We start from the raw sequence: 13803 nt of genomic DNA, 5'->3' as shown, positions 1-13803 counted from the left end.
CCCGTATGTGACATCATTGTATTCAGCTGTTTTATGTTTCACCCCTGATTACGATTGTAATTTAAACTCCTTGTGTCTCATTGTTCATCACGAAGTATTGTGTGTAGGTTTCAACTCAGTACTAAACCTTTGTTCCTCATTTCCATGCCACAGTTTTGATCATTATTTTATTTGCCTAGTTTATGCCCATTTGCCAATCACCTGACCTGTTGCCTGTTTATTACCATGCCTTTGCCTTTTGATTTGGATTTGTTTGCCTACCTCTAATAAAGCTCTTATCTGCACTTGCATTCATCTCAGCCTCCATTACGTGACTATATATATATATATATATATATATATATATATATATATATATATATATATATATATATAAGCTTTTTAAAGTATTTTAAATTTCCAATTTAGGATCTTATAAAATCAATTCCTCCACTTGCTCCATTTGTTCTATTTAAATCTTACCACATCTGTCATTCCCCAGTACAGATGTTGGTAAAAGCATAACTAACCCACTTGATAACAGCAAGATACTAATTACATGGCCCAATCCCTTTCAAATTCAATAAGCTCCCATTCACATGATTATCTATAAATTATCTGTATTAGTTCATGCAGCAGAGGTTTATCCAGCATGGGTTATTATTTCTATTATTTCTGTGGCAGTTCTTGTTTAGATGCACATGGTTTGACAGGCAGTGAGTGCTTGCAATGGATCCTGGAGAATTCTACCAATTTGCTACCTAGTAAGTGGCATGAATTGAATTGTATCCCACTGACAAATGAGGTTCATTTGCATAATATTCCATCCTGCCTTCAAACTTGCAGTTGATAGTGTTGATCCCCTTGAGACTTGCAGTTAACCATACTACTATTATCCGAGCCGTGTGCTAATTATGGCTCCTTATGTTAACTGTGCGACACTCATTTCTGATCAGCTGGTGGAATGTTTGTCTCGCAACACTTATATCACTAGCCTATATGCTTGGAAGGTATTATGCTTGACTTGTAACTTTGTATGAAGTCATATATGTCAATAATATAAACAAACTTGTACAGATTTTACAAGGAAACTGCCCAAACACTGCAGGCAGAAATTATAGCACATCAGGATCTCTCATATATGGCTGAATTGCAGATTATATATGGATATGAAGTTCAGCTTTGCAAAGTCAAATTATTTCAGAAATACTGTATCAGACTGAGAGCAATTTTCTAACCCATGTTTACAATGTCGTGTGATGAATAGTGGCAAAATCTGAACCAAAAATATAACTCACAGGTTGAGACCACAGTGCTGACAGGCACACTGATGACATCATCGATGACAGTGTACACATTGATGTTGTACTCCAGACCTGGCTCCAGCTTACTGATGGTGGTGGAGGTCACATTCCCTTGAACTCTCAATTCCAGCTGTACTCCACCAGGGCTTGTTGGAACATAAGTGATCAAGTAGTCTGTTACAACTGATGACCCGTCCCACTCTATGTCAATAGTACGCTCCGTCAATCCACGCGCACGCAAATTCATAGGTGGTGCCACTGCAAGGATAGAAGGATGGGGAGGTGCGAGTTATGGTATATTACTATATTCATATATATATATATATATATATATATATATATATATATATATGGAATGAAGAGAACTAGCATTAAAAAGCAAGTTTTGAAAGTTAAAATGCAAAATTTGACAAAGATATTGACAGACATCCTGGGTATTGGGAGTTAGTACATGTTTTTGTTTTGTTGCAAATGGAAAATCAGTCAGCCAACATTATTTAAAACATAACATAATGTTATGTACATATATAACTGACAGCACCAATATGAAAGTTTCCCACAAAGTCATATAGGGACATACAGTCCCCTCTGAAATTATTGGAACAGAAGGACAATTCATTTGTTTGTGCCATACACTAAGATATTTGGGTTTGAGATCAAAAGATGGATATGAGTCAAGAGTTTAGGATTTCAACTTTTATTTTCTGGTATTAACATCTAGATGTCTTAAACATTAAAAAAAAAAAAAAAAAAAAAGTAAATTAAAGAAAATAACACTTAAAATTTGGTTGGATATCTCTTGCTTGCAATAACTGCATCAGGATTGTCACTCACTGACGTCACCAAATTGTTGGTTTCTTCTTTTGTGATGCTTTTCCAGGCTTTTACCGGAGCCTGGCCAGCTGGTCAAGATGGCGGCATGGCAGTAGCATGCAGTGGCCTCTCCAAATTCAAAATGGTGCTATTTTTGTCTCTTAGCTCGATTTTTAGAGCAAATGGTGGAGTTTGTAACTGTTAGATGCAGACCATTTTATTTGCCACAGGAATTCACCACTGTTCTTATAACTGGAGTGTGCATTCCCCCCAGCACTAATGCTAAGGAAGTGCTGTGAGAACTGTATGGGGCTATTAATGAACTGCAGAACACACACCCTGATGGGGTGTTTATCATCGCCGGAGATTTTAGTCATGCAGATTTTTACCATGCATCTCAAATCAGTGCTCCCTAAATTCCACCAACATGTGAACTTTGCAACGAGAGGGGCAAACACATTAGATCTTGTTTATACAAACATCCCCGCCGCATACCAGGAGGAGCCCAACCCCCACCTTGGCTACTCAGTCTACATCTCTGTTATGCTAATCCCAGCATACAGAGCACGTCAGATGCTCTAAACAGGTTGTGAAGCATGTGAAAACCTGGCCACCAGAGCAATCTCTGCTTTTCAGGACTGTTTTGAGCACACTGACTGGCACATGTTCAGGAAGCTGCAACCGACAGCGACTCCACCAACTTGGAGGAATACACGGCATCAGTGACCAGCTACATCAGCAATGCACCGAGGACATCATTGTCTCCAAGACCATGACCACACGCTCCAACCAGAAGCTGTGGCTGACTGCAGAGGTGCGTGCACTGCTGAGGACCTGAGAAAATCCACAGTCACTTCACGGACAGCGGTGACCTGCATTCAGGCCATCAGCAATTACAGGACAACATCACCCACCTGTGACAGTGATGCCTCCCTTCCAGATGCGTTGAACAGTTTCTATGTTCACTTTGAGGCGCAAAATGATGTGACGACGAGGAAGACCATCCCTCCTCCCAACGACCAGGTGCTGTGTCTAACCACGGCTGATGCGAGAAACACTCTACGCAGAGTCAACTCACGGAAAGCCACTGGTACAGACAACATTCCTGGCAGAGTTCTCAGAGGATGTGCAGACCAGCTGGCAGATGCTCTCACTGACACATTCAACATCTCCCTGAGGAGCGCTGTAGTTCCAAGGTGCTTCAAGGCCACCACCATTGTCCCCATGCCGAAGAAGTCTTCAGTGTCCTGCCTCATTGACTACCATCCTGTTGCACTCACACCCATCATCATGAAGTACTGATGCTACTATATTATGTTAAATTTCTTGTCATGACTATACTCTTTACCTGGATGCTACCACAATAACTGCAATGTCCACATATGGTATAAGCTAATCTGCTGAATACTATGTCATAGTATGTTATTGTGACACTCTCTAAAGGTGGGGCAAGGAGAAGGAAGGCAGAGGCAGTCTTGATACACTCCCATGATTTATTATTTTTTCTCTCTCTCTGGGGTTTCTTTTATTTTTACACACACATGCTTAGTGTCATGCTCTCTTGTTCTTTCAAGGCGCATGTCTTTCTCTCTCTTATCCTTGCCTCGTCTCACTGAAACAGAGAACAGAATAATTCCCCACAGGTGTGCACACCTTACCACTCGCCTTCTCTGGCTCCACCCTCCATTCACGAACCGGCACTCATCCGTACCTCTGCAGCCACAGTTATGTTTATGTTCAAAGCATGTATTTGTTTATTTATTTATTTTATTATATTGTTATTCTTTTGCACTACCTGTTATATCGAACACTTCCATAATAGAACTGTATACTGGTCAGCACTACACTGTCACTTACTGTGCCCATTGTCCCGTTTTAGTAGTTACTGTACTGACTTGTGTTGTTTGCACGTGCACTTTATGTAGAATGTGTAGGTCTTTTTTTTAGTTCTGTGTTGTCACATGTGGTTAGTGTGTTGTTTATGTAGCATCATGGTCTTGGAGGTACATTGTTTCATTTCACTGTGTACTGTACCAGCTATATATGGTTGAAATGACAATAAAAAGCCACTTGACTTGACTATTGACCTCTTTCAGCTGTTGTTTAGTTTGGGGGTTTCTCCCTTTAGTCTCTGCTTCAGGAGGTGAAATGCATGCTCAATTGGGTTTAGGACTGGTGATTGACTTGGCCAGTCTCAAACCTCACTTTGTTGAGTTGGCAGTGTGTTTTGGATTATGTCTTGCTGCATGACGAAGTTCCTCCCAATTAATTTGGATGCATTTCTCTGTAAATCTGCAGACAAAATGTTCCTGTAAACTTCTGAATGGTTTCTGCTGCTACCATCATGAGTTATAACATCAATAAAGATCAGTGAGCCTGTTCCAGAAGCAGCCATGCAAGCCCAAGCCATGACACTACCTCCACCATGTTTCACAGATAAGCGTGTATGTTTTAGATTATGAGCAGATCCTTTCTTTTGCCACACTTTGGCCTTTCTAGCACTTTGGTAGAGGTTAATCTTGGTTCCAGAACGTTTGTGGCTCATCTTTGTATTTCTTTGCAAATTTCAATCTGGCTTTCTGAGTTTTACTGCTGATGAGTGGTTTGCATCAGGTGGTATGGTCTCTATATTTCTGCTCTTGAAGTCTTCTTTGAACAGTGGATTGTGTTACCTTGTTAGTGATGTCACTGACTGTTGTTTTGGGGTTTTTCTTCACAGCTCTCATAATGATTCTTGGCCGACCCATTCAGTGTCTGCTTCTCAGCACACCAGTAGTTTCTTTCTTTTTCAGGTCATTCCAGTTTGTTGTATTGCATATTCCCAATGTTTGTCTAATGCCTCTGATTGATTTTCCCTCTTCTCTCAACTTGCTTTTTTGCCCATCTCACATGGCTTATTCTTTTATCAACAAATGCAGTCTTCAAAGGTGAAACTGAGGGCTAAAACCAAGAGTAGATGTTCAGAGCTGTTTATTGTTGAAACAATCAATCTAACAGGACACAGCTGGGTAACAAGAAACACCTGTAAATCACATGGTCCAAGATTTTTGCTCGCATACAGATGGTGTGGGGTGGTCTGATACAAAATGTGCCATGTTCTATGTCATTTAAAACATCGATATATAAATACCAGGAAATAAAAGCTGAAATTCTATACTCTCTTCTCATATTTATCTTTTGATCTCAAACCCAAATGCCTTGTCTACAGTAAAAATAAATGAATTGGCCTTGCTGTCCAGTAGTTTTGTAGGGGACTGATGCATTATTTCCAGTAAATGCCACTATCATATAGCCATCATTTACTGAGCTGTTAGGAATAACAACCTATGAGAGAAAAGAACCAGAGGGAGCTCCTTTGGTATTAATACTTAGATATTAATTACCCTGTGAGCTTATAACAAAGCAGACAAACTTTGCTGTATTAGTAGTTAGTACACGTAAATTCATGTACAGTCTGTCAGATGAGCCCCTAATATTTGCACACACTCAATTTCTGCATACTTTGCTGCTATAGTGAAGCATTTGACCATGACCAACCTTCAACAACAAAAACAGCAGTCTCCTAGAACATAAAACACAGACTTAATGATGTGTTAAATCAAATGGTAGCAGACTATTTTCCTTCCCAGTTGGGATTTTTTTTTTTTTTAGCTCACTGTCAGTCCTGTTTTCAAGTATCAGAATAGGACCACTGTCAGTCCTGTTTTCAAGTATCAGAATAGGACCAGTAAAAAAAGCTTAATTTAAATCAATATCAAGTTCTTGCTACCAAAGATATATAGTGACACTTTGAACACTCTTTCAGCCCCCACAGACTCTTACAATTTCACTTTCCTCAAATGATTACTGAGGAACGCATTCTCTTCTTTATCGGGAGCTAAAACATTGGTTTAAGTTAGATACGTATAAAGTAGCAGTTTTGTTCTATCAGCAGTTTTAAGTCTCACATAAGGGCCATGATCTCATGCTGTAATAGAGGTACATTTGGAATTTCACCTAGACACAATACATACAGTACATCATGGCTGGGATATCAGTAAGATTTCAGCTGGCATACATCTTGTAGAAAACATTTCTGCATTAATTAATTTTATGAAGCCAGAACACCAGAGTTTAACACAGAAATTCAGAATATCAATAGCTAAAAAAGGCCTTAGAAATAAGTAAATAATGACCGTGTTTATGATATTATTTTAAATATTAATTTAATGTTAAATTTTGTAATTACAGACAAAAATGCTAATACAAAATGAATAATGATAAAAAAGTGCTATTGTCTGTTACAGGAGTCCAGTTGACAAGTTACAAAGAGCTAAGAGTGTTGGGTTAAGAGAGAGAGAAAGCGAGAGAGAGTGAAAGCGAGAGAGAGAGAGAGAGAGAGAGAGAGAGAGAGAGAGAGAGAGAGAGAGAGAGAGAAAGTAAAATAAACCTGGGCTGAAAGCTGAAACAGCTGTAGAGAAACACCACCAAGTAAATCACTGTAAATAAAATTGCCTTCATTATTTCTAATATGAGTCATATTCCCCACATCATTCCCCCAAAATATCCATAATAAAATATGTAAAACATACTAGGACCTTCTATCCAACCACACCCATCTCTCACTCTTCAATTTATTTTTTATTTTATTTTTTTTTTTTTTTGCATAAGGGCATACAATAGCCATGTTCTAGGGGCTCTTGCATTCAGAAGTGTTTCCTGGCTTGCCAGCTTATACTCCTCAGCTGGCAATTCAGCCCCAGAGTCTAGACCTACAGACACAGATGACCTGGCTGACAGATGCTTTAAGGGGATATGAGACCCATAAGACATGCCTTCTATAGTACTGTGATTCTCTGCGCTGACTGCCACATACATCTTAATTGTAAATGGAGACTTTCTGTTCTGTCTCATAGTCCCTCAATAAAAGATCATAAGAATTGGGCAATGCACCAGGTCCAGCAGATGAAGTGAAAGCAATTCGGAAAACAGCTTCCATAACCAGCAATCTTGGTACTGGTGTCTCATCAAACCTTTTCCAGTAATGAATTAATCCACCTGTGCAGATGCTGTGCAAGGCTGAGAGAGTTGCTTGACCTTGTGCCACCCTTTGCCAACCAACAAGAACTTGAAGTCCAGATGGCCTACTATACCAGTTGGTTGATGTGTTCTGACCTTACACCAGGGGGTCAGACACTTGCATACCCTGTGACACCACACAACTCCTCAGCCTGTAAGGGATGTGATTAGCTCCCTCTGATGGAGACTCCTTTTGATAGGAATGCATCTGTGTTCCAGGGCAATGGGAAAATTATAATAAGCAGCCTGTATGAACTTAATATGATAAGCTTAGCATCCAGTAGGGGAGGGCCTTCAGTAACAACCTTCTCAAACCGAGAAATGAGAAAAATCACCATCCTTTCTCTGAATAAGGAAGTAAGTTGAATAGAACCCATTTTTTGGACTGTGGGGCTTTTTTTTGGGGGGGGGGGGGGGGACACCTTTTCTATTGCACCTTCTTGGGACACAGCAACAACTTTGTCATGATTTGATATTGCCTTTGAGCCCTGAAAAGGCTTTGGCTGGTAGCAGAACTCTACAGAAAGATTTACAACAATGTGTGATGTTATCATCTGTATCCAGGCACCCTGCTATTCAAGAGTGTGCACCACAAAATTTTTTTTAGTGATATGGGGTACAACCAATGGGAGAGATGACAGGTACTCGGCACCTACCAGGAGTCTGTGGGTCTGGATCTCCCTGACTATAGTTAGTGTGAAGCAGGTGAGTCCCTTGTTAGCACTGGCCAAATGGAACTAAACTGTGGTGAGCTAAAGGTGCAATAATGATAATGATAGTTTGTCCATGCTAGATTTTTGATTACAAAACTGCCAGCAGGTCTGATGAGTGGCCCTGCCACATGAAGCAGATTCTGCAGTGCTGATTTTCACACATGGGGTGTAGTAGATTGTCTTGACCACACTAGGCAACATGTATAACTAAAGTTAACATTAAATCGCCTTGAAGGTGCCCCAATGCCAGGAGTGAGTTGTCTTACATAGTCCAACAGCTTAAGAATATGTAAAATGTTGTTTTTCCCTTTGATTGCATTTTTATTCAGATATACAGAAACTATAAATTTCCCAAAATTCTGAACCACCAGAAAAAATAGGTTCTCCAAGATTAGATGCAGATGTGAATAATCTTCTGAAAGGGTTATTTTTAGTGCTGACATGAGACTTGCACAACTGGACACAGCTCACAGAGTAGTCTTGCTCAAGATAATTTTAATTAGCAGTGTAGCTCTTGGCCATATGCTGCAGTGACTCCACCTCCATTTTTTTTATTCTGGCCAACTGCTGCATCATAAAGCTGCAACTGTGTGTGTGTGTGTGTGTGTGTGTGTGTGTGTGTGTGTGTGTGTGTGTGTAAAAATGGGCTTCTCTTGAGACTGATCTTTGTCTAGAAGTATTATGCAGCCAACTAAAGGCAAATTCTAATGACAAGAAGGTCATTCACTTACTTTTCTAAATGTATCACACAGATGATTCCTCCTGTTCCTGTTATACCCTTTGTAGGGGAAAAAATAGCTTTTCCTTTTGTTAGATTGAGCTCAAAACAGAGGAGATGTGCAAACTTAATATTTCAACAGCTGATGAACTATTCGTCCACCGATGAGTTTAACTTAATACATCTTAAGTCTGGCTTGGATATTAATCCCATTACCAACGGTAATAATATCCTGATGTTTAACACAAATTATGAGTATTGTAACACGATCGGACAAGTTAAGACAATAAATCATAAATACAGTCAAGAGACTTGCTATTAAAATCAGACGAAACTTGGTGGGGGTTGGTGGGGATTTGTCAGAGGTTTGGTTGCTTTTGAGCGGCGTCTAGGAGGACCAATAGGAATGGCAAATGGGGTGGAGTCTCGTAGGCTTGGCAGCGGTTCTTCTGGTTCTTTCATGACTAGAGTTAGGAAGCTTTGCAGGAACCAGTTCACACAGATACTGATTGCAGAGCCCTCTTGCAGATGTTAGTTGAAGAGAGAACTCATGGAAGATGCTGGTTGAAGAAGACTCTTGCAGATGTTGTCAGTTGATGAGGACTCCCTAAAGATGCTGATTGGTGAGTACCTTTGAAAAGTGTTGGTTTAAGAGAACTCTTTGGTTCCATGGTGTCCAAGGGTTTTAACTCTTCCTAACTGGGTAGAACCCAAAAGGTTTTGCTCCAGCATGAAGTTGGGGTGGGGTGTAGCTACGTTCTCAGCCCATGATTTTACTCAGTCCATTGCCTTTGTGGTCACATAATTGCATGCCTTCTCTTTTCTTCTTTTTATAGAGTGTGTATCAGACTTTTAGTCCCAACTGTTGGTACCTATACCTAATAACTCTGTACTCGATTTTCCTTATTCTCATCTTTCAGAAAATCACTCAAGGAACACACACATACCAAATAAGACATATGCAACTTTGTGGTCACAAGAATGATTATTACAGGGTAATGCATAGAAGAAAATAGGAAACTTCAGTTGTTATTCTTGCAGTCTTTGGTCTTTTAGAATATAAGCGGTGTCCTGATGCAGTTGGCATGACCGATGTGATAAAGACCGTGATAAAGAAAGTGAACTGTGTAAGAGAACAAAGAGTCTTGCCTGTGTTGATTGTCCTTGGGGCTTGTCTGGGTGAGTCACCCCCCTTTTCCCAAAGGGACAGGGCTTTGATCTTGTAGGCCAGCCACCACGTCTCGGCCAGTGGCCTAGATCAATGAGTTTAAGAGAGGTTTGCTAATCTGTGAGGGATCATCCATTGTTCACAGTACAGTGAGAAGCCAGCAAACCATGTGCTGTAATTGGTTTAGTGCCCCAAAGTCTGCACACATTGGCTCATGATTTATGGCTTATGTGATGGGTGATCTTATGCTTATCATCTTATGCTTATGATCTTGCGTGTTGAGGTTCTACACCTTGAACTCTGTCTACATTCCTCTAAATAATGTTTTTGTTTTGACACAGAATATGCCAATTATTTCTGTAAACTGTGCATAAAAGGTTTTTTTGATCATGGGCACTGTACGCCCTCTTTGTCCTCATTCACATGACAAAATCGCAAAATCACCTTACTGCTTTGACATAGTGTGCACCTGTCATATCACAGCAAACCAGTGACTACATTTCCCATCCTGCACTGTGGCCTACAAACATGGAGTACACTTCCCACACACACGTTCACCTTCTCTGGAATTCTAATCACACACACCTGTTCCAATCTCACACTTACTCACTCCACGCTATAAAAGAGACTTTTTGAACACCATGACTTTCCGAAGTATTGAGTGTTATCACCATACCAAGTGTTCATACCCTGTTGCTTGTTTTGATTCATGTACTTTGATCTTGTTTCTAGTTTCTTGTTCTTAATTCTTGCCTTGCCTCATTTATGCCTGTTTGCAGATCGCCTGACCTATTGCCTGTTTTTGACCATGCTTTTGTCTCATGATTTGGATTTGTCTGCCTGCCTCTCTCAAATAAAAGTCCTTAACTACATTTGCATCCATCCTAATCTCCATTACGTGGAATACATGACAGAATACTTCGCCTAACCATGGATGCAGCAGGAAGACAGAGGAGACATCATGCCAAAGTAGTAAGGAACACCCTACTGAGACTCGACTCTCTTAAGCTTCCTCAATGAGTAGTCACAGATTCCCCAGAGCCATACGATGGATTTTTTGGCTAACCTGAGTATTTTCTCTTTGACTGCCAATTGCATTTTTTGAGCCTGCCACACCCCAAGCCTGACCAGAGGCAGTGGCTAGGGTTCATACTCTCCCCACTCGTTTGCCAAGCCCGCCAGTGGGCGGAGCATCTGGCCCGTACAGATTCAAAGGGTCTGCACAATGTAACTCAGTTTGTGGGACTATTAATAAAGGAGTTTGGGAGTCCAGAGTACGCCCCCAACCTGGATGAGTGTTTGGGGAAGGCCTGCCTTATAGATAAACCTGACTTGCCATTCACCACCTATTATGAACAGGCAAACTGGGTGACCTCCTCCCCAAAGCTCCTGCCTAAGACCCACTTTGTGGTCTCAGCAGACGAGCTCCAGCCAGAGGTCAACATGGTGACCTCTTCCCCAGAGCTCCAACCTGAGACCCATGAGGTGGTCTCATCCCCAGAGCTCCAGCAGGAGACCCACGAGGTTGTCTCATCTGCAGAGCTCCAACATGAAGTCAAGTTCCTGCTAGAGGTCAACAAGGCAACCTCCCATGCCACATTCACGTCTGAGGTAGACAAGGTGACCTCCCACGCCATGTTCCTGTCCGAGGTCGAAGAGATGATCTCCCAAGCCACGTTTCTGTCAGAGGTTGACAAGGCAACCTTCCATGCCAAGTTCCAGCTAAAGGTCGACAAGGTGATCTTCCATGCCAAGTTCCAGTCTGAAACCGACATCACGACCAACCAAGTTATGCTCACGCCAGAGTCTGTTGACACGACCAACCAAGTTCACCTCATGCCTGAAACCGACGTCCTGACCAACCAGGTTCTGCTCACACCTGAAACCGACGTCAAGATCTAACAGTTTCTCCTTATGCCTGAAGCTGACGTCACAACCAACCAGGTTCTGCTCATGCCAGAAACCGACGTCTCGACCAACCAAGTTATGCTCATGCCAGAGTCTGTCGACACGACCAACCAAGATTTCGTCATGCCTGAAACCAATGGCACGACCAACCAGGTTCTGCTCATGCCTGAAGCCGACATCACGACCAACCAGGTTCTGGTCACGCTTGAAACCAATGTCACGACCAACCAAGTTATGCTCACACGATAGTCTGTTGACATGACCAACCAAGTTTTAATCACGCCCGAGTCGGCTGACCTGGACAATGAAGTCCTCATGCCTGAAACCAACATCACGACCAACCAGGTTCTGCTCACGCCTGAAACCGATGTAACGACCAACCAAGTTATGCTCACGCCAGAGTCTGTTGACACGACCAACCAAGTTCACCTCATGCCTGAAACCAACGTCACGACCATCCAGGTTCTGCTCATGCCTGAAGTCGATGTCACGACTAACCAAGTTATGCTCATTCCCGAGTTTGCTGACACGACCAACAAAGTTCTGCTCACGCCCGAGTCTGCTGACATGGCCAACCAAGTCCTGCTCACGCCTGAAGCAGACGTCACGACCAACCAAGTTATGCTCATGCTCGAGACTGATGACCACGGCAAACCAGCCCCAGCCTCATGTCTGCTCCTTGAGGAACCTGGTACTTGTCAGACAGTGCCTGCATTTGAACCAGAGGGGCTGTGAAGACTTTTTTTTCCAGAAGGCCAGGAATGCCAGGGGTGGGAAAGGATTTTGGCTTGGGGGGGGTTCTGTCATATCACAGCAAAGTAGGGTTTGATGATAAGACCTTGTGGTGTTTGCGAAGCAATTATTGCTCATACTTCTTCTTCCATACAAAACTTTGGCATGTATCTCATCCCGCACTGCTTGTACTATGGACATGAATGGGGGCTCAAATTGACCGGCTTATTGAAGAGAGGTGTGCTATGACTTTTATAAGTGAACCGACTTGCCACATTCGAACCGCGGACAAAAAATTGCAAATTTTTGGTGCATAAAGAATGAATGGAGAATAAAACACTTATGTAACAGCTCGGATGTCGTTCGGCTGACATGCTCGTATCACATATCCTCCCGTACATCTTGGGGAGTAGCCCCCTCAAGTATACATCATGTTTCGGAATTTTCTCTAGAAATGTCTGGAAAATGGCATTATTCCAGCCTATTGAAAATAATAGGACAAGGTGGACCCCCTCTAACTCCGACACCGTCAGTGACAGAGATATGGATGGCATGTCCAAATGTTCAGCTTGGTCCAGAGAATCAGGAAATCCCATTTGGGAATGGATCCCATGTACATGTCACATGCAATTTCCCTTTGAAATTCCCAATACACATTATTTTATAATGTGAAATAGAATAAGTCTAGGGGAGCACACAGGCAAGCAGAAATATTGGGGTTTTTTTTTTAGATTTATTATCGCTACAGGAAATATTCGGCACTTAACTAGTCGCTCATCGTTTTACTCACAGACATGGATCATACCTCAAATCACTCTGAATTCTCGGGAGATGTGTGCAGTTACTTTCCTCGCGATTCCCATGTATGTTTCATGTGAAATTCCAGATGAAATTTCCCCCATACACACTCATTGAGAAATAAGTAGTAGAACCTAACTGGACATAAACAAACTATTGCAGCCATACATAAAAATTATCAGCTCAGTGTGCAGTAATGCATTATGGATATTTTAGTGACGTCCATGTTAACCCCCAAAATAAGTGGAATCACTAAACTATCAACAGGGCCATGTGACATATCTAAACACTCAGCTCAATGAGGACAATTGAATTATGGATCTTATAGTGACATCACATGACATCATGTGACGTCACATGCACGTTAACCCCCAAAATAAGTGGAATCACAAAACTACCTCAACATAGACATGTGACATATCAAAACACTTAGCTCAATGACGAGAATTGCAGTATATGTTCAGACTGTCATAAAGCCTATTGTATTAAAATCTCTCATTAAATACAATCATTACAGATACTGATATGTCAAATTAGTTATGCTTGACCAAACACACACACGTAGCTCCCCTTCTGACCAGAATATGCAGCTGCATGTAGGTGTCAAATTTT

General features: G+C 41.6%; 1 protein-coding gene across 1 annotated transcript in view; it reads right to left on the bottom strand.

Annotated features, from left to right (window-relative positions):
* The window catches only part of tnr (tenascin R (restrictin, janusin)), a 69451-nt gene that overhangs the window by 42678 nt on the left and 12970 nt on the right, over nt 1-13803 (bottom strand). The window contains exon 3 of the mRNA XM_053627984.1: nt 1278-1541. Coding sequence (XP_053483959.1) covers nt 1278-1541 — 264 coding nt within the window. The remainder of the gene's footprint in view (nt 1-1277; nt 1542-13803) is intronic.

This window comes from Ictalurus furcatus, chromosome 7 (assembly GCF_023375685.1).
Source record: "Ictalurus furcatus strain D&B chromosome 7, Billie_1.0, whole genome shotgun sequence".
Lineage (NCBI taxonomy): Eukaryota > Metazoa > Chordata > Actinopteri > Siluriformes > Ictaluridae > Ictalurus > Ictalurus furcatus.
Note: the sequence above shows the minus strand (reverse complement) of the source record. Positions and strands in the feature narration are given on the sequence as shown.